The 20,465-nt window shown below is 38.7% G+C and overlaps 1 protein-coding gene across 3 annotated transcripts in view; it reads right to left on the bottom strand.

Moving 5' to 3' along the window:
- jbug (filamin-type immunoglobulin domains fbug) overlaps window positions 1-20,465 on the bottom strand; it is a 291,607-nt gene that overhangs the window by 35,694 nt on the left and 235,448 nt on the right. For all 3 annotated transcript variants that reach the window (XM_068375344.1, XM_068375343.1, XM_068375342.1), the window contains 8 exons: window positions 17,788-17,940; window positions 17,063-17,284; window positions 16,758-16,903; window positions 16,393-16,561; window positions 16,035-16,256; window positions 11,448-11,544; window positions 11,188-11,284; window positions 1,845-1,974 (listed from right to left, as the gene is read on the bottom strand). In XM_068375344.1, coding sequence (XP_068231445.1) covers window positions 1,845-1,974; window positions 11,188-11,284; window positions 11,448-11,544; window positions 16,035-16,256; window positions 16,393-16,561; window positions 16,758-16,903; window positions 17,063-17,284; window positions 17,788-17,940 — 1,236 coding nt within the window. The remainder of the gene's footprint in view (window positions 1-1,844; window positions 1,975-11,187; window positions 11,285-11,447; window positions 11,545-16,034; window positions 16,257-16,392; window positions 16,562-16,757; window positions 16,904-17,062; window positions 17,285-17,787; window positions 17,941-20,465) is intronic.

Raw genomic sequence — 20,465 nt, forward strand, 5'->3', positions numbered from 1 at the left:
AAAAAAACAAATCATATTGAAAATAATAATGGTCTGCTTTTGTGTCATTCATGATAAGTTAGTTAAATGTTAACAGAAAGTCACATCATATTAAAAGAAAATAAAATAACTTTCTCAGTATGCAAGAGAAGCCTCCACACATAGCATACAGTACCATCACCAAAACTGAATGTCTGGTATGTCTTCAAGGTAGCCTTTTAAAACCATGCCATCTAGGTTTATTTATACTAACACTAAAAAAATAGAGAAAGCAGGCAAACAGTGCCATGTATATTTTTCGCCTCCTCCATGCTGGTATTGGCAAAGAGGTTTCATCTGTGCCTTGTGTCTAGGCGCACCTCATGCCCAGGCTAAGCTAACTATTAAAAGAAGGGTTAGTACTATTAGTAAGCACGCTGATGTTTTCTGGATCGCCCTGAAAAGGAAATAAATGTGTGAGGAAACAAATAAGGAAATGGAACGGAAATAAAGAGAAACATTATCACAGAGAAAACTTCAACTGAAAAAAGAAAGAACATTCTGTAGGAAAGGAGACAACCGAGATATCTGATGATCTTATATACAGGTCAATAATTAATAAATTCTATGAGAGAAAAACATTAGTCGAGAGATAGTTCTGGACATATCAGATAACATGCAAAATCAATTATTGAAAATATTAAAAAATAAAGATTTTCATTAGAGTACAAGGTTTTCCAAAGAAGCCTTAATAATTCGAATAAATTGGAGAGTAAAAAGAAGACGCTAAGTGCTGAACATGTATTACTACAGTATTTCAGAAAAAAAAGTTTCATAACTCAAGAGGACTGGGAAATATTTCAAGACTATTTATTACAAGTCACTGCTGACATAGTTAAACTAAATTTGGATGTCCAGTCAAAACTCCAATAATCACAATACAGTAGTTCTAATCACAGGCATATATCAGTCCAATACATTTCAAATTATGAGATCAATGAATCTTTCCTCCAGAATATCTTTTAATGAATAATACTTGATATATACCAAATTTAGTTTAGACATCAAAAGCATTAGGTATATCAATGTTCATTCATTTATTTCCGTTCTCATTGTCTCAAGTCATGGTACAGGTGGACTGAAGGAGTTCTTTTAAGAACTAATATTTTAGTCACAACTTTAGTGGTTGAAATTACCCTTCAAATGCATACAATGAAACCAATATAAGGAAAATGTAACATACAAACCTAAATAAGGCAATATTCATCTGCAATATTAGAAGTTCATTTAATTATCAAAAACTATAGACCTCTTCTAGATATACCTAAAAAATTATTTCCATATTTTACCCTTCCTAAAGGTTGAAACAGCCTCAAAATTAACAAAACAAAACTCACTTTTCTCAATAATATCCTAGTACATTTAACATGCATTGTAGTGGAATATTAAATAATTTCATCCAATGGTACAAAATTGCTTAAATTCATAATGTTTCATAATCGCATCTAAGACAAAATATAAAAATCTTAATGAGCAAACATCTAAGCTTAACAATTATTACATTTCAAACTGAAAACTTGTAAAAGTCCCAGTAGTACAAAATCTTAAAGGTTAATTGCATGAAACTATGAAAAAAGTTTAGAGTTAGTTTTGTCAGCAATTAACATGTACTTAGTAACTGTTTGTACAATTTCTTCACTCTCAAGCATCAATCAAGGCCCCTAAAAACTAAAAAGGACAGTATAGTACTGTACAGTATATACTGTATATGAGGTTTCACAAAAGCCTGATAACGAATTGCTGCAAAGTACAGAAACTGGTACCAACTAAGCTCTGTTCGACAAGTTTACCTCCTCGACATCAACTGTTGATACAATGTAACTCACCCTCAACAGATACCTCAACATCTTCTACTGATCCAGTAACGTTAGATATTGTGAAGAAAGAAGTTTTCCCTACAGCTGTAGCAGCAAGAGACTGACCACTGACTACAATTCTATTAGGATCAGCTTGCACCTATGGAATGTAAAATTATAATAAGTTAGTTACTGAAGCCATTGAAATATCTTAACATAAAAAAATGTTATTTTTATTAATAAAATAAATTTTTGAATATACTTACCCGGTGATCATATAGCTGCAACTCTGTTGCTCGACAGAAAAACCTACGGTCAAAATACGCCAGCGATCGCTATGCAGGTGGGGGTGTACATCAACAGCGCCATCTGTCGAGCAGGTACTTAGTACTCCAAGCAAACAAAGAACCAATTTTCTCCTCGGTCCACTGGGTCTCTATTGGGGAGGAAGGGAGGGTCCTTTAATATATGATCACCGGGTAAGTATATTCAAAAATTTATTTTATTAATAAAAATAAAATTTTTCAATATTAAACTTAGCCGGTGATCATATAGCTGATTCACACCCAGGGGGGTGGGTAGAGACCAGCATTACATGTTTACATTATTATGAGCTAAGTATTTTGTATTTCATTTTAGCAGTTATTCAAAATAACAAACATAAAATAAATAAGTACCTGGTAAGGAAGTCGACTTGAACAATTACTCTGCCTTTTTAAGTACGTCTTCCTTACGGAGCCTCGCGATCCTCTTAGGATGCTGAGCGACCCCTAGGATCTGAAGTATCAAGGGTTGCAACCCATACAACAGGACCTCATCAAAACCTCTAATCTAGGCGCTTCTCAAGAAATGACTTTGACCACCCGCCAAATCAAGTAGGATGCGAAAGGCTTCTTAGCCTTCCGGACAACCCAAAAACAATAATAAAACATTTCAAGAGAAAGATTAAAAAGGTTATGGAATTAGGGAATTGTAGTGGTTGAGCCCTCACCCACTACTGCACTCGTTGCTACGAATGGTCCCAGAGTGTAGCAGTTCTCGTAAAGAGACTGGACATTCTTAAGATAAAAAGACGCGAACACTGATTTGCTTTTCCAATAGGTTGCGTCGATTATACTTTGCAGAGATCTATTTTGTTTAAAGGCCACGGAAGTTGCGACAGCTCTAACTTCGTGTGTCCTTACCTTCAGCAAAGCTTGGTCTTCCTCATTCAGATGGGAATGAGCTTCTCGTATTAACAGTCTGATAAAATAGGATAAAGCATTCTTTGACATAGGCAAAGATGGATTCTTAACTGAACACCATAATGCTTCAGACGGGCCTCGTAAAGGTTTTTAAATAGAACTTAAGAGCTCTTACAGGACATAAGACTCTTTCTAGTTCATTTCCAACCATACGATAAGTTTGGAATATCGAACGATATTGGTCAAGGCCGAGAAGGCAGCTCGTGTTTGGCTAGAAAACCAAGTTGTAGAACATGTAGCCGTTTCGGATGAGAATCCGATGTTCTTGCTGAAGGCATGAATCTCACTGACTCTTTTAGCTGTGCTAAGCATATCAGGAAAAGAGTCTTAAAGGTGAGATCTTTCAGGGAGGCTGATTGTAGCGGTTCGAACCTGTCTGACATAAGGAATCTTAGTACCACGTCTAAATTCCAACCAGGTGTAACCAAACGACGCTCCTTCGTGGTCTCAAAAGACTTAAGGAGGTCCTGTAGATCTTTATTGTTGGAAAGATCTAAGCCTCTGTGACGGAAGACTGATGCCAACATGCTTCTGTAACCCTTGATAGTGGGAGCTGAAAGAGATCGTTCTTTCCTCAGATATAAGAGAAAGTCAGCTATTTGAGTTACAGAGGTACTGGTCGAGGATACGGATACTGACTTGCACCAGTTTCGGAAGATTTCCCACTTCGATTGGTAGACTCTAAGGGTGGATGTTCTCCTTGCTCTAGCAATCGCTCTGGTTGCCTCCTTCGAAAAGCCTCTAGCTCTCGAGAGTCTTTCGATAGTCTGAAGGCAGTCAGACGAAGAGCGTGGAGGCCTTGGTGTACCTTCTTACGCGTGGCTGACGTAGAAGGTCCACCCTTAGGGGAAGTGTTCTGGGAACGTCTACTAGCCATCGAAGTACCTCGGTGAGCCATTCTCTCGCGGGCCACAGGGAAGCAGCGTCAACCTTGTTCCTTCGTGAGAGGCGAACTTCTGCAGTACCTTGTTGACAATCTTGAACGGAGGGAATGCATATAGATCTAGATGTGACCAATCTAGTAGAAAGGCATCTATATGAACTGCTGGGTCCGGGATTGGTGAGCAAAATATTGGGAGCCTCTTGGTCATCGAGGTTGCGAAGAGATCTATGGTTGGCTGGCCCCAGGTGGCCCAAAGTCTCTTGCATACATCCTTGTGGAGGGTCCATTCTGTTGGAATTATTTGTTCCTTCCGACTGAGACAATCTGCCATGACATTCAAGTTGCCTTGGATGAACCTCGTTACTAGTGAAATGTCTAGACCTTTTGACCAGGTGAGGAGGTCCCTTGCGATCTCGTACAATGTCAGAGAGTAGGTCCCTCCTTGCTTGGAGATGTACGCCAAAGCCGTGGTGTTGTCCGAGTTCACCTCCACCACTTTGCCTTGAAGGAGAGACCTGAAGCTTTTCCAGGTCAGACGTACTGCCAGTAGCTCCTTGCAGTTGAAATGCATTGTCCTTTGACTCGAGTTCCATAATCCCGAGCATTCCCTACCGTCTAATGTCGCACCCCAGCCTACGTCCGATGCGTCCGAGAAGAGAACGTGGTTGGGAGTCTGAACAGTCAGGGGAAGACCCTCTCTAAGGTTGATATTGTCCTTTCACCAAGTCAGACAAGACTTTATCTTTACGGAAACCGGGATCGAGACCGCTTCTAGCGTCTTGTCCTTTTTCCAGTGAAAAGCTAGATGGTATAGAAGAGGACGGAGGTGTAGTCTTCCTAGTGACACAAATTGATCCACGGATGACAGTGTCCCTACCAGACTCATCCACAGCCTGACTGGGCAGCGTTCCTTCTTCAGCATCTTCTGGATGATAGCAGGGCTGGGGGCTGATCGTCTTGTTCAGCAACGTCCTCATCAGAGGGTTCCTCATCCGAAACTGATGAGGAAACGGCAACGGAGTGGGCAACGTCTGACTCGCTGAATCCGGTCGCACTGGTGGATGCGTGACGGAGCCGGACGCAATATCATGGCACTGCTGCACAGTCTGTGAACTGTCAACAACCATGGGTGCGCGAGGAAGTACAGCGTCAACCCGAAACTGTCTAGACTGTCTGGGTTGTGCAGTCAACACCCTACCGGGTTGCTGAGGTTGACGCACTGCATCACAACAAGTCACCTCTGCTGGTTGTTGAACGTCTTCCTAGTGACACACTGAACGTCAACAACCACCTCCGAGCATCGCTTAACGTCAACGTGCGACTGGCAACCCACACTGGGTCGCATCGGTGGAGGAACCACCTCAACTGGCAGACGCGAGTAGGTTACCTCAGCGTCAACAGGGCGCACAATCGACCGGTTGGAAGGTTGTTGGCCAGAAGGTTCTTCTCCGCATTTAAGTCCTCTATCAAGGACACAAGCTTGGACTGCATGTCTTGCAGCAAAGCCCATTAAGGGTCTACGGGAGCAGGTGTGGCAACAGACGGGGTTAGCGACTGAGGCGGAACCATTTACCATCCCTGGAAGCCTTGTTATGTGTGACATAATAGTACAGCAAACTTCAAAGGCTCGACAAAAGTTGAGAAGTTGACCTGTAAACAACTTGGAGCGTCTCCTGGCTAGGCGCCAGGGCGAGTCTACCAGACTTGAGAAGTCTATCTGGGCAGAGGCATGAACTCCCAAGCCGAGAACTTCTCTCGTGTCCTATCAGACTCTCGCTCTATAAGCCAGTTTAAAAGAAGGGAAATCAAAGGCTGTATCCCTAAAACTCCTCCTGGTGCAAAAACCAGTCGCCTAGCCAACGTAACGCTCTCTAGGAGAGCGAGAGAGCACTAGCTTAACAACAACGGCTTCGAAGTAGCTAGGCCTAGTGTAAGTTCTGACGTTTAGGCGAACGAGGAGCAGCAGTTACAAGATCCGGACGAAGATCCTTAAAAAATCATCATGATTTAATTAAAGTCCATAGGAGGCTAAGCAGCTTAAGGCTCCTCTCCAAATGACAGAGTCCTCAAAGGAATATCAGTAGGAGGGAGAACAGCATTTTCTCATCTACAGGAACCTTGTCCGATAAAAGCTAGGTTATCTCAGTGAGTCTCTCACTGGTGCATTAGTAGCAGACCGGAAGGCAACGTCATGTAACTGCTTGACAGTCTGTGAACTGTCAACAACTGAACTGTCAACCACAACAGGTGTGTGAGGACATACAGCACTGGTGCATTAGTAGCAGACCAGAAGGCAACGTCATGTAACTGCTTGACAGTCTGTGAACTGTCAACAACTGAACTGTCAACCACAACAGGTGCGTGAGGACATACAGTGTTCACTCGAGACTGCTTTGACTGTCTATACTGAGCAGTCAAAACAACTCTAGAATGCGGAGGTTGACGCACCGCATCAAAACAAAACAACTTAGACTGTTGTTGTACCTCGCGAACGTCAACGGAAGGTTCCGTGCGTTACTGAACGTCAACATGCGGCTGGCAGTGTACACTGGAACGCATGGGTGGCGGGACTCTCTCAGCTGGAGTGCGGCAGAAGGTTGCCTCAGCGTCCACAGGACGCACAACCGTGTTGGTTGTAGGCTAGAGGTTGGTGCAGTGTCAACCTTCTCCGCACGAAAGTCCCGCATCAATGACGTTAACTGAGACTGCATGGTCTGCAGCACAGACCACTTAGGGTCTACAGGAGCAGGTGCGGCAACAGACGGTGTGACTGCCTGATGCGGTACCGCTTTGCCTCTCTTAGGAGGTGAGCAGTCGTCGGAAGACTGCAGCGAGTCCGAACTGACCCAGTGGCTACAACTGGGCCGTTGGACTCGCGCGGAAGGGACCGACTTGCGCTTAATAAGCTGCGAGACCTTGGTCCATGGTTTCTTACGAGAAACCTCTTCCGCAGACGAGAAATAAATGGGCTCTCTCGTCTTTGTGTGGGTGGGGCGATCTTGGGTAGATACGCCCGAAACCACGGAGGGAAACGTCTGTTCGTTGATCAAGGCCTGACGAACCCATAAGTCGTTCGACATTACTTCTCCCCTGGGCTTGGGAGCTTGCAAGAGGTCCCGGACTAGGTGAACGACAGGCACGAACAGACGAACCCTCGGACGCAACACTGTAACACTTTACGCATATCACTTTATCACTTCGATTTTCTGTTTTGCACTTATTACACTGAAATCGAAACTTTTACTGATTTCAACCTGAAACACGCAATTCTACCCTTCATTAAAAGGTAGTAATTGCGAAATCAGTCGTATAATGCAGCTATTAATACTAGCAAAAACAGAAAACATATATAAAGATAAAAAATTCAGTGGCTGGGAAAGAGACTAAACACTCGTTCAAATAAACTACGTTTACAATCTCTCACCGCACATAGCCTGGGGACAAGAATAAAACCCTAGAAACGTTTTACCTTCTTCCCCGTACAGCGACTAGGGAGGAGAGTAACACGAGAACAACGTTACCCGCTTGAACGGAACGATTTCTCTCCTCTCTCTCCCTCCGTCTCTATCTCTCTCTCTCTTTATCTCTTGATTTCGCACCTAAGAGAAGAGCCCAATTATATTTCGTCAAAAAAACATGTTATTTGACTAAAGGAAAAAACTGAAAGGTTTTTCAATTAAAAAGTTCCTTTAAAAAAGAATTTAAAACATTTAAGCTAAGAAAGAATGAACAAAACGTCAGAATCGATTTACTCTTACTGCAAAGTGAAACCGTGAGACACTCTCTCTCTATCGTAACGATAGAGCGCATGTTGAACGTCCTGAACGTCAACAACTGCGTAGTCTAAAAAACTAAACGTTAGTTCATCTTTGAAAACAGTACAAAGACTATCAAAGAAATTCTTTAAAAAAACATTAAATTTTAAAAAATTTAAAATTTTAAATTCTTTAAAGGCTAAATACAATGTAACGGGCTCAACGTTGATTAACTTCGGTTCCAAGTTAGGACCGCCTACTATCAGGAAAGGTCGCATATAAACAAAACATAAAAATTTATTTTTATATGTTTATAATAAATGGAAAGTTAATCGAAGAGGCCTAATAATGGCGGAGAGATATAAAATATATAGATCTATAACGTGTTAAGCAAAATTACTAAAAACCTAAACACACTTCCGTCTAAGGGAAGGGTCGGCCATTTAAAAGTGAAAGAGAGTCCATACTCTCTTTGTCACCATAATTAAATCTATCCAAAACGAGTTCAAGTTTTGAGATGAAGATAAAACCCCTGCATAGCGAAAGCTCAAAACTAGAATAGTGTACTTCACCAAATAGTTGTGAAAACAAATCCAGTTAGTAACAGCGTATTAGTAGGTCTTGCCGGTAGCCCGACAGAGAGAAAATTGGTTCTTTGTTTGCTTGGAGTACTAAGTACCTGCTCGACAGATGGCGCTGTTGATGTACACCCCCACCTGCATAGCGATCGCTGGCGTATTTTGACCGTAGGTTTTTCTGTCGAGCAACAGAGTTGCAGCTATATGATCACCGGCTAAGTTTAATATTGAAAAACGTACATTTACTGTAATTTGTCACGTACAGTAGTATTAAATGAAAATTCTACTTCAGAAATAAGAAGAATGTCATTTAACAGTGTATCTGATCACATGAAAAAATACATACCGTACTTAATAGTTAATAAGCAAGAAAGATAAATCTATTCTGTAAATATAAATGCAAGTGAAAAAAGAATGGCAGATCCAAAAACACGGACAATTCATTAGCCTGGTGGTCCCCCGTGTGGGATCCATTAAGGCACATCAAACCAGTTAAAAGACAGGGTCTTTTTAAGGAGGACCCAATAAGGCACTCAGGCAAGCTTAGAGATGACCAATATGCTATTTAATGAAATTACCCAGAATTATTCTTTGTTGGATATAATTTACCTCAACTTGAATCAAGACACATGCTTCTGAGAGCCAGAATGCTTATAAGAAAAAATGAGTCAACATTTGACATGCCCCTTTACAGATAACTAGTTACATAAAAGACAATCTTGGCAATAGCTATATATGATTACGAATTTGCCTAAATTGATTTAGTGCTACCATTAACTTGGTTAACTACAAGGTTCAAATATGTAAATTTTGTAACTTAGCCTTCATATTTTTCAACTAACTACAATAGTGTGTTGTTGACAGTTTCTGTCTCACAACACACCAATTACTAATAAGTGTAGCACATTTATAATTTAAAAAATTCCTAACTATTCCATTCTCGATTCAAAGGTTCAAAGGACCATAGTCTATTAGCTAGCAGCACTATGTATGTGCTTCATGTAGTCAAGGGCTTTACCTTTTGTGTATCTAGTGCTAGCGTATTAATAAAGAGGCTTTTCATTTCCTAGATTTTTTGCTGATAATAATTTTAGAATTAATCATTTAATTATCTATATTATTGAATCATAAGACCATTTACTACCACTGACTCATTACTTGTGGATTTTTCATAATTTTCTGTTATGGGGTTTCAGTATCATTTTGCCACCATCCTAAATGGCAATTTTGTAAAAGAGCAGGATTACAAATTTTATTTATAGATTTTATCTGAGAAGAGAGCTTACTTTGTATAGCTATCATAAGATTTTTATGGTTCGTTTTTTTTTTTTTTTTCTTTTGAGAGGGGTTATTTTTCAGTGCAAGTAAAAAATGCTCTATTCTCCTCATCAATAAAACTAGAGTAAAACATGGCAAAGCAGAACTGGTATGAGTGTAAGCTGATAGAGTTCAAATACTCTCCATAGGTTTTTCTTCAGGTATAATTTGAAATTATCTCCTACAATTGGTGTACTGTATGTGCCTGGCAGTCACTGTGTACTTTTGATATATTTTTCTCTGAGAGATAATGCATATAATGCAAGGTTGTGATAGCCTATTGGAAACGTCCCTGCCTAGCGATCAGCTGGATGGGAGTTTGAGCCCTGTTCAAGCTTGATAGTTTCTTGTAGCTTCTGAAACCTAACTATCCTTGTGAGCTGGGGATGGGGGGTTTGGGAGAGCCCACGTATAAGTTTACCTGCTGAGTCATCAGTAGCCACAGCCTGGCTCTCCCTGGCCCTACCTTAAAGGAGAGGGGATCTGGGCACTGATAATATGTATTTGTGATCAGTTTCTAGGGTATTGTCTGATCTGTAAGGCACTGTCACTCTCCCTTGCCTCTACCATTCATGAGCAACCTTAAAACCTTTTAAAAGGATGGACTATCATTCATTAGAACACGCGGTTATGGTAGGCCATGTCTTACCTAGAGAATAAAAAGAATTAGGGATCTTCTTCCAGTTCATCATAACTTATTTAAGTCTTTTACTTTGGACACTGTCAATAAATGTAGGGCTCTAGAGTTATCAATTACTCTGCTACAAATTGATGTTAAGGGTATTTGCTTTTCAATTCTAAAAGATGTTTTATCTGGCCGGTACTGTGATTTACACTCAACATGTTTTGATTTACGTTACAGAACTAACAACGGCCAAAACCTTGGTTCCAAACTTAATACAGTCCAAACATGCTCTTCTGGATCCTGTACATTTATATAAACACTATGGGGGATTTTCTCCTAAACCTACTTGATAAATAGTAATTTAGGCATAACCAGAATTAATGGGATTGTGATGAAGTAGACCTAAATAGCTACTTAACTCCACTGTCATATATTAACAGGACTTATGCTGATCTAAGAATCCTTTTTCTCCCAAACTAAATTGGTTTGAATAGAAGACATCTATCTTAGATTCACTATAGTTATTTTGGAATCCAAATAATACATCATAAATTTAAATAAATAATAGTAACTTAAATTTGAAAAAAAGAAGCGCAGTCCCTTTGTCACTTTTGTAATGATATATAAGAAAGATGATCTTGAGAAATCATTCTGGCAAATAAAGTCAGAAGAGTCACTAAGAAGATCAAAGGTGCCTCAACCAGTCCTTGTGGGATTTGTCCACACTGATTGGCTATGCTGTTATTCTTGGAAATATAGTACAGTATAAAAGATTTTTTTTCGGGAATTTTGGCAATTTCTGGATCCAATTTCATACCCTGCAAAGTGTGACTGACTTCATACCAAAAATTAAATAAACCCTAGTCCTTCCTGGACACGGTATCTCACACCTAAAATTTTATGATGAAAAAAATTTCCAAATTTGAAATTAAAAACGTTAAGTAACGAGAACTTCTGTTTTAGATGCTAACCTTTGCAACAAATGGAGAACCTTGCACAGGTTCTTTGTTGAATGATATGTTGATGATGTGATCAATTGCTTCAAGGGGGACAAAGGACACAGCAAACCTGTAACATATAATAAACATTTTAATGTGTCAGTTACTGTAATACAGTGAATCTAGTATTCTCTTTGAATTTTTGTCACTATTTGAATATTTTACATAAAATTTGATGCACATCACACTGAAACAAACTACTGTACTAACATAATTTGATACTTTTTTCGTACCTTGCAGATCCATGAGGATGAACTTGGGTGGGTATGTTTCTGCCTGCTGCACTGATGCTGATTTCAAGGTTTCCTTCCCCTCCCTCAGATGCATCAACTAAAGACAAGAAAGATTCATCACTGCAATTCATCAACAGAGTTACAGCCTATCGCTAAATATTACCAGTGTCAATTGTTACAAAAAAAAACTGATCAAAATATGCAAGTGATAAAAAATATTTCTATCAAATTGATTTAATTTCAATGTTAATAACTTAGAAAATGGATAAAACAAACACTATCACTATTTTATGGCCGCGGGGGCATAAAACAATTAGAATAGCGCCAACGTTATCCCTGCGTGTCGTAAGAGGCGACTAAAAGGGACGGGACGAGGGGGCTGGGAACCCCCTCTCCTGAATTGAAATTCCTGTGAGACATCATCAAAGAGATGGAGCTGGGGGGAGAGTGACTGCTCCCCGCACTCTAGTTTTGGGGTGTTTGAATGTGCGTGGATGTAGTACGATAGAGAGTAAAAGATGTGAGATTGGAAGTATGTTTAGAAGTAGAAGGATGGATGTATTGGCCTTGTCTGAGACAAAGATGAAAGGAAAGGGTGAAGTGATGTTTGGTGAAATGTCTGGTAGAGTGTCTGGGATTGAAAGAGGAAGAGCGAGAGAGGGTGTGGCTTTATTGCTGAGTGAATGGATGACAGGTAAAGTAGTGGAATGGAAGGAGATATCATCTAGGTTAATGTGGGTAAGGGTTAGGTTGGGTAGGGAATGTTGGGCGTTTGTCAGTGCGTATGGGCCAGGTAGTGAGAAAAGTGAAGGAGAGCGGAATGAGTTCTGGAATGAATTAACTAGGTGTGTAGAAGGACTGGGTAGAAGGAATTATGTAGTTGTTATGGGTGACTTAAATGCTAGAGTGGGCGCTGGAGAGGTAGAAGGTGTCATTGGAAAGTATGGCGTACCAGGTGAAAATGAGAGTGGTGAGAGACTGGTAGATATGTGTGTTGAACAAGAGATGGTAATAAGTGCTAGCTTTTTTAAAAAGAAAGATAAGAATAAGTATACATGGGTAAGAGTGGCAAATGGAAGAGTAGTAGAAAGGGCATTAATGGATTATGTGTTGATAACGAAAAGGATGTTTGGAAGATTGAAAGACGTGCACGTGTTTAGGGGTATGGCTAACGGTATGTCTGATCATTTTTTGGTGGAAGGAAAATTAGTTGTAGCAAAAGAGTGGGGGAATAGAGTAGGTGGATGTAAAAGGGAGCTAGTGAGGGTTGAAGAGCTAATAAAACCGGGGGTAAAAAGTGAATATCAGGAAAGGTTGAAAATGGCATATGACGAGGTGAGAGTAAGAGAAACTGGTAATTTAGAGGAGGAGTGGAAGTTAGCAAAAGAAAATTTTGTTGGGATTGCAAGTGATGTATGTGGCAGGAAGGTCGTAGGAGGCAGCATGAGGAAGGGCAGTGAATGGTGGAATGAAGGAGTGAAGGTAAAAGTGGAAGAGAAAAAGAGGGCTTTTGAAGAATGGCTGCAGAGTAATAGTATAGAGAAGTATGTAAAATATAGAGAGAAAAAGGTGGAAGTAAAGCGCAAGGTACGTGAGGCAAAGAGGGCAGCTGACCTTAGGTGGGGTCAGGGACTGGGTCAGTCATATGAAGAGAATAAGAAGAAGTTTTGGAAAGAAGTGAAGAGAGTAAGGAAGGCCGGCGCAAGAATTGAAGAGACAGTGAAAGATGGAAATGGAAGGTTGTTAAAAGGAGAGGAGGCAAGGAAAAGGTGGGCGGAATATTTTGAAAGTTTGCTGAATGTTGAGGATGATAGGGAGGCAGATATAATTGCTGTTCCAGGTGTTGAGGTGCCAGTGATGGGAGATGAGAATGAGAGAGAGATTACAATAGAGGAAGTGAGGAGAGCACTAGATGAAACGAGAGTAGGAAAAGCATCTGGTATGGATGGTGTGAAAGCTGAGATGTTGAAGGAAGGGGGTGTGACTGTACTTGAATGGTTGGTGAGATTGTTTAATGTGTGTTTTGTGTTGTCAATGGTACCAGTAGATTGGGTCTGTGCATGTATTGTACCACTATATAAGGGTAAGGGAGATGTGCATGAGTGTTGTAATTCAAGAGGTATTAGTTTGTTGAGTGTAGTTGGAAAAGTGTATGGTAGAGTACTGATTAATAGGATTAAGGATAAAACAGAAAATGCAATCTTGGAAGTACAGGGTGGTTTTAGAAGAGGTAGGGGTTGTATGAATCAGATTTTTACAGTTAGGCAGATATGCGAGAAATATTTAGCAAAAGGTAAGGAGGTGTATGTTGCGTTTATGGATCTGGAGAAAGCATATGATAGAGTTGATAGGGAAGCAATGTGGAATGTGATGAGGTTATATGGAGTTGGTGGAAGGTTGTTGCAAGCAGTGAAAAGTTTCTACAAAGGTAGTAAAGCATGTGTTAGAATAGGAAATGAAGTGAGCGATTGGTTTCCGGTGAGAGTGGGGCTGAGACAGGGATGTGTGATGTCGCCGTGGTTGTTTAACTTGTATGTTGATGGAGTGGTGAGAGAGGTGAATGCTCGAGTGCTTGGACGAGGATTAAAACTGGTAGGCGAGAATGATCATGAATGGGAGGTAAATCAGTTGTTGTTTGCGGATGATACGGTACTGGTAGCAGAAACAGAAGAGAAGCTTGACCGACTAGTGACAGAATTTGGAAGGGTGTGTGAGAGAAGGAAGTTGAGAGTTAATGTGGGTAAGAGTAAGGTTATGAGATGTACGAGAAGTGAAGGTGGTGCAAGGTTGAATGTCATGTTGAATGGAGAGTTACTTGAGGAGGTGGATCAGTTTAAGTACTTGGGGTCTGTTGTTGCAGCAAATGGTGGAGTGGAAGCAGATGTACGTCAGAGAGTCAATGAAGGTTGCAAAGTGTTGGGGGCAGTTAAGGGAGTAGTAAAAAATAGAGGGTTGGGCATGAATGTAAAGAGAGTTCTATATGAGAAAGTGATTGTACCAACTGTGATGTATGGATCGGAGTTGTGGGGAATGAAAGTGATGGAGAGACAGAAATTGAATGTGTTTGAGATGAAGTGTCTAAGGAGTATGGCTGGTGTATCTCGAGTTGATAGGGTTAGGAACGAAGTGGTGAGGGAGAGAACGGGTGTAAGAAATGAGTTAGCGGCTAGAGTGGATATGAATGTGTTGAGGTGGTTTGGCCATGTTGAGAGAATGGAAAATGGCTGTCTGCTAAAGAAGGTGATGAATGCAAGAGTTGATGGGAGAAGTACAAGAGGAAGGCCAAGGTTTGGGTGGATGGATGGTGTGAAGAAAGCTCTGGGTGATAGGAGGATAGATGTGAGAGAGGCAAGAGAGCGTGCTAGAAATAGGAATGAATGGCGAGCGATTGTGACGCAGTTCCGGTAGGCCCTGCTGCTTCCTCCGGTGCCTTAGATGACCGCGGAGGTAGCAGCAGTAGGGGACTCAGCAGTATGAAGCTTCATCTGTGGTGGAAATGTGGGAGGTTGGGCTGTGGCACCCTAGCAGTACCAGCTGAACTCGGCTGAGTCCCTGGTTAGGCTGGAGGAACGTAGAGAGTAGAGGTCCCCTTTTTTGTTTTTGTTTCTTGTTGATGTCGGCTACCCCCCAAAATTGGGGGAAGTGCCTTTGGTATATGTATATGTATGTATCAGATTAAAGCTTATCAAATACAGTACAGTTTTAAAAACCTAGAGTAATCTTACTAACCTTTGCTATATGATATAATTGTGATTTATGTATAAGAGAGGTTATAATCCCATAAAATTTATTGATGACTTTTGTTTCAGGTCAACAGAAGAGTGATTTGCATTAAAAAATTGGAGGCATAAGAAATAACCTTGTCTTTGATTTGCCCACGCAAATTTCATATTTAATTCATCTGATAGCTTGAAGTTCATAATAATAAAGTTTTTTATTAGAAAACTTTAATTCAGTTTAACATACTGTACTCAGGACCAGAATTACCAAGACTAAGGGAGGATTCACTGGACTTCTTAAGTTTGACAAAGTAAGCAAGTTATATCAAGAACTTTTAAAGCTCATCACTATCAAAAGATGACTGAACTTGTGTGTTGTATAAAGGGTTAATAAGATTCCCTTACGTCCAGTACTACTTTACCTAATAAGTCACTCTCATCAAAACTCTATTTACTGTACTTTGACTGCTTTCATGCTTGGGCATAAATTCTTATACTTTGAGGCAAGGATTTGTACTTTGTATTACTACGCAACGTTTTTTCAAACACATCTACTGCCTTGCCTAATATCCAGACTCCTCATCTCATCCCTCTGAAAACACCGACTCTCAAACTCTAAAGCAATGACTCAAACTGCTGGTATGTACTATATCTTACAAGAACAGGGCATGATTCTTATCAACAGGGCATAAAATTCAATTAGATAATTACTATTTTGGCCAAAAAGATTATAGTACATGCAAACTACATGAGAGTACAGGATAAGGTACAAATAGGTAGTATAAATTAGTCTTGACCAGATAACATATCTCTATCTACATTTTTGGAACTTGATTAAATAAAATTCTGAACAACTAATTGTACGTACCAACAAACTGAAGACTTTTTCCAATGGCTCCTCTTGGTAGATGAGATACTCCAACTTTAGATGCATCATAAACCTTGCAAGTAAATGGTGTGCCAGAGACAGCAGAGTCATTGTAATTAACTATAATGGTATGTGCCCCAACCTCTACAGGAGTAAATTCTGCCGTGAAGCCTGCCCGTACGCTTCCAGAAACTCTGACAGGAAGTGTTGTGTGACTTGGGGCTGAAAAAGAACAAAGGCAAAAATTAAAGAACTGCACTAACAGGACCCTCTGTACAATTCTTATATCATTAAAATGTACATTTTTAAAGAAATTTTTCTTAAGGATTTTTGAAAGGGCATAATGAGCCTTGCTTACTTCTCACTGTGACAGTCAATTCTGCAGAACCTCCCCCATCTACAGCAATATTGAATGCTGCTGCCTGTCCTACAGGTATAAGTTCAAGGTGTCTTAAAGTAAGACTAACTCGTGAAGTGTCAGCTACTTTGCATACAAATGGGCATCCACGGACTGTCTCACCATTAAACTGAAGCAAATGAACAGAAATTTATTAACCAATGGACATAAAAAGTTATGTGGTATTCTACATTCATTTAAACAGATATTCATTGCTATAAGATCAAAATATGTGCATAACCAGGCATGGAATTCAAAGATTATTACTATTGTAGACACCACGGGTGCTCATGTTCAAATGCTGCAAAATGCTAAATTTCACTTACTTTGATATCAATAGTATGTAACTTAGCAGTATCTGGAGTGAAGGATACAAGACATCTTCCTCCACCTAGAACTTGTACATGGTTAGGTACTTCACCATCATTAATACTGATTTCCAACTGACCCTCTCCTGCCTGTGATGCATCAACTGTAATATATAAAAACAATTTTAGCCAATCAACATTCAATTTAGAGTATATCTGCAATTTGAAATACATATGCATCCTGAACTAAATACATTTCAAGACTTAAAACATCAATAAATTAGTAACTTACCTCTAAACTGATCAATAAATTAGTAACTTACCTCTAAACTGACATGGCTGTCCCACTACCCCATTTGGGACATCAGAGACCCGGATGAGTCCTGCATCATAGGCCTTGGCAATGAATGGAGAGCCTTGAACCTTTTGGCCAGAAACAGCTACATCAACAATGTAAGATCCGACTTCTGTGGTTATAAAAGCAACACGATACACATCTTCCCCACTCTCTGTTAACTGGTATGAAACTGGACGTTTTGCAGGGCCTGTAAAAAAAAATACATGGTCAGTTATGTCACAAATTTCCGTAATGGTGCCATTCCTACTAACACAGCTTAACATATAGAACTGTAAAAACAATTACCAGTGTGAATGAGCATCAAAATTATTGATTTTCGTATAAATTCCTTTGCTTTGTGAATTTTCAAATCTTGTTCACCTTTACATGTTCCATAAAAATCTGAACTGTAATAACAAATTTAACTTTAGTATTTTCATAGCAGTCCTGCTGTTACATAGAGTAATGAGATGCCACAACTATGAGAACTAATAATACTAAAAAACAATAAATTTGGACTCAGTAACACTAGGCAAATGAAGAGTTACCTAAATGACTTTTTATAATTTTTTTTTTCAACTATTTTTGACAATGGTGCAATAGTAGGCTACTCATAGATATGACACAACTATTTACACAAGAAAATAAGTGTGCATTTTTTAACTAATACTTGGTTGTTAATGTCAGAAACAGTGAAAGAAAAAAACTTACTGACGATATGAACTTGAATATCCTCTTTGGAGACACTGGCAGCCGATATATCAAAAGCCGAGAGCTGACCTGCAGGGAAGTGTTTGATGGTGTCCCCAAGGACAGCCACCCTTGCCCCGCTACCCTCCATTACCTCCACACTCCACGGTGACCCTAAAATGGAAAAGAAAGAAGGGAATTCAGGTCACTTCTCATATCCGGAGGAGATTTTATGCAATGGAAATTAAATTATTAAAGAGACCTTGAAGGAAGGTGTAATTTCCTTTGAGCTGCCAAACTGATGTTACCAGCTTTCCAAGTATCTTCAATAGGAAGTATCCATAAAATTCTATAGTACAATATACTATGAACATTATGTTCGCTTGTGAAGTTTAAAAAATAAGAATGGCTTAGTAGTGGGTAACGTAAACACATGGAATAAAAACAGCTTTCGTGGAAGCTTGAAACTAAGATTTCAAGACAATACATCTACAGCTAGCAATAAAAAAAACTGGAACTCAAACGTCTTACATCAACTCATAAATCCTGAAAAAAAAAAAAAATAAAACTTAAAATAATTATGTCAGACTGGAATCGGGTCACTGACTATTTTTATTCCACTTTGTATGAAAACTTCTGTCGATTCAATTGAAAATGAGAAACTATATTAACAGTTTACTCAAAGAGCTTTACAAAACAAAAATGCAAGGGGTTTCTTATGTCTCTCCAATTTATCAATTATCAAATTCAATATGGGAGAGGCAACTATACGAACCCTACATCGAGAGCATGGCAATGGTGAGCAAATACTAAATACAAGCATAAAATTGGTAACACCAATCAAATTATTTATAGCACGTATACCCCATATACAATATATATATATATATATATATATATATATATATATATATATATATATATATATATATATATACACACACACACATATATATATATATATATATATATATATATATATATATATATATATATATATATATATATATATATATATATATATATATATATATATATGCGTATCAAAAGAGCTTCCTGAATTCAGCATTGCGAATCGTTCATATACGTAACACGAAAAAGAACTGGCTGGATCCAAAAGTATGACGCACAAAGATGCTGCTGCTAACTTGAGAGGCAGATCAGGGACCAGTTTCCTTAGCCTTAAAAGGAATCGTTGCAAGAGAGAGAGAGAAAGAACATTCCGTGTGGGAGGCAGAGGGCAGTAGGGTAGTCTATCCTAAGACGCCCAAAGAGAAAGCCCTATTAACCACAGTTCTTTCGTAAGAAAAAGATTGAAAGTTTTTAATTAAAACTTAACTAATCAATAAATTTCACTTAGGAAGATGATATCTACTAGGGAGTTATAAAAGTAAAGGTATTTTTCATTTAGTGTTATAACATCTACACACTTGAACACACACACACATACATACATATATATATATATATATATATATATATATATATATATATATATATATATATATATATATATATATATATATAAATATATATATATATATATATATATATATATATATATATATATATATATATATATATATATATATATATATATGTATATATATATATATATATATATATATATATATATATATATATATATATATATATATATATATATACATAATTAACAAACACGAGATAGTAAGTGATAGCCGTATAAATCAATTCACAGAAGGTGAAAAAAATTCCTTTCGTAACTTACCACAGAGAGAGAGAGAGAGAGAGAGAGAGAGAGAGAGAGAGAGAGAGAGAGAGAGAGAGAGAGAGTGTGTGTTAGGATTTTTTATACTAACTGCAGTAGCCTACATTAACATTTCCGTACCATTAACCTAAAGATTGAGTTAAGAATTTTACCCAATTGGGGAAATTACATTCTAAGATAATATAAAAAATCTTATAAATTAGAAATTAAATTGCAAATAAATATAAAATTAAATAAGAGAGAATTCACTAGACAGCGCATAGGCCTACTTCTACCGACAACAAGGTAATTCTCTAATTTAACTAATTCCTCTTCTGTCCATACCCCTCCTAAACTTGCTAATTCAATATAAGTGCAACTACTGTAATATGTTAAGAGATATCTTGAGATTATAGGAGAATCTACAGCTTCCTGCCAACTTCGCGCTGATGAACTAACTATTAACATAGTCATGACCAAAAACGATCACAAACATATAAAGAAAAATAAGCTTATTCTACTCTTAAGGAGAGAGAGAGAGAGAGAGAGAGAGAGAGAGAGAGAGAGAGAGAGAGAGGAGAGAGAGAGAGAGAGAGAGAGAGAGAGAAAGAAATGTAAATTTTACCTCAGGAGAACTTCATTTTAGTTACAAGAGATTAGCAACCCTCGTCTAACACCTTGCTATTAATATGGAAATTCTGCCTTTCCTAATGAAATGCATAAAAAAAAAAATGTACATTGAATCAAATGTTTGTCACCTGCTATAACGCTTCCAATTCTAGTGTTAATACTGTCCATCGAAACTGAATCTAACCACGCATTCTAAAATACTCATGATTACTTCACATGATTATTATTATTATTATTATTATTATTATTGTCGTTGTTGTTGTTGTCGTTGTTATTATTATTACTTACTAAGCTACCAAGCTAGTTGGAAAAGCAGGATGCAGTAAGCCCAAGGGCTCCA

The sequence above is a fragment of the Palaemon carinicauda genome, chromosome 6 (assembly GCF_036898095.1).
Source record: "Palaemon carinicauda isolate YSFRI2023 chromosome 6, ASM3689809v2, whole genome shotgun sequence".
NCBI classification, from domain to species: Eukaryota; Metazoa; Arthropoda; class Malacostraca; order Decapoda; family Palaemonidae; genus Palaemon; species Palaemon carinicauda.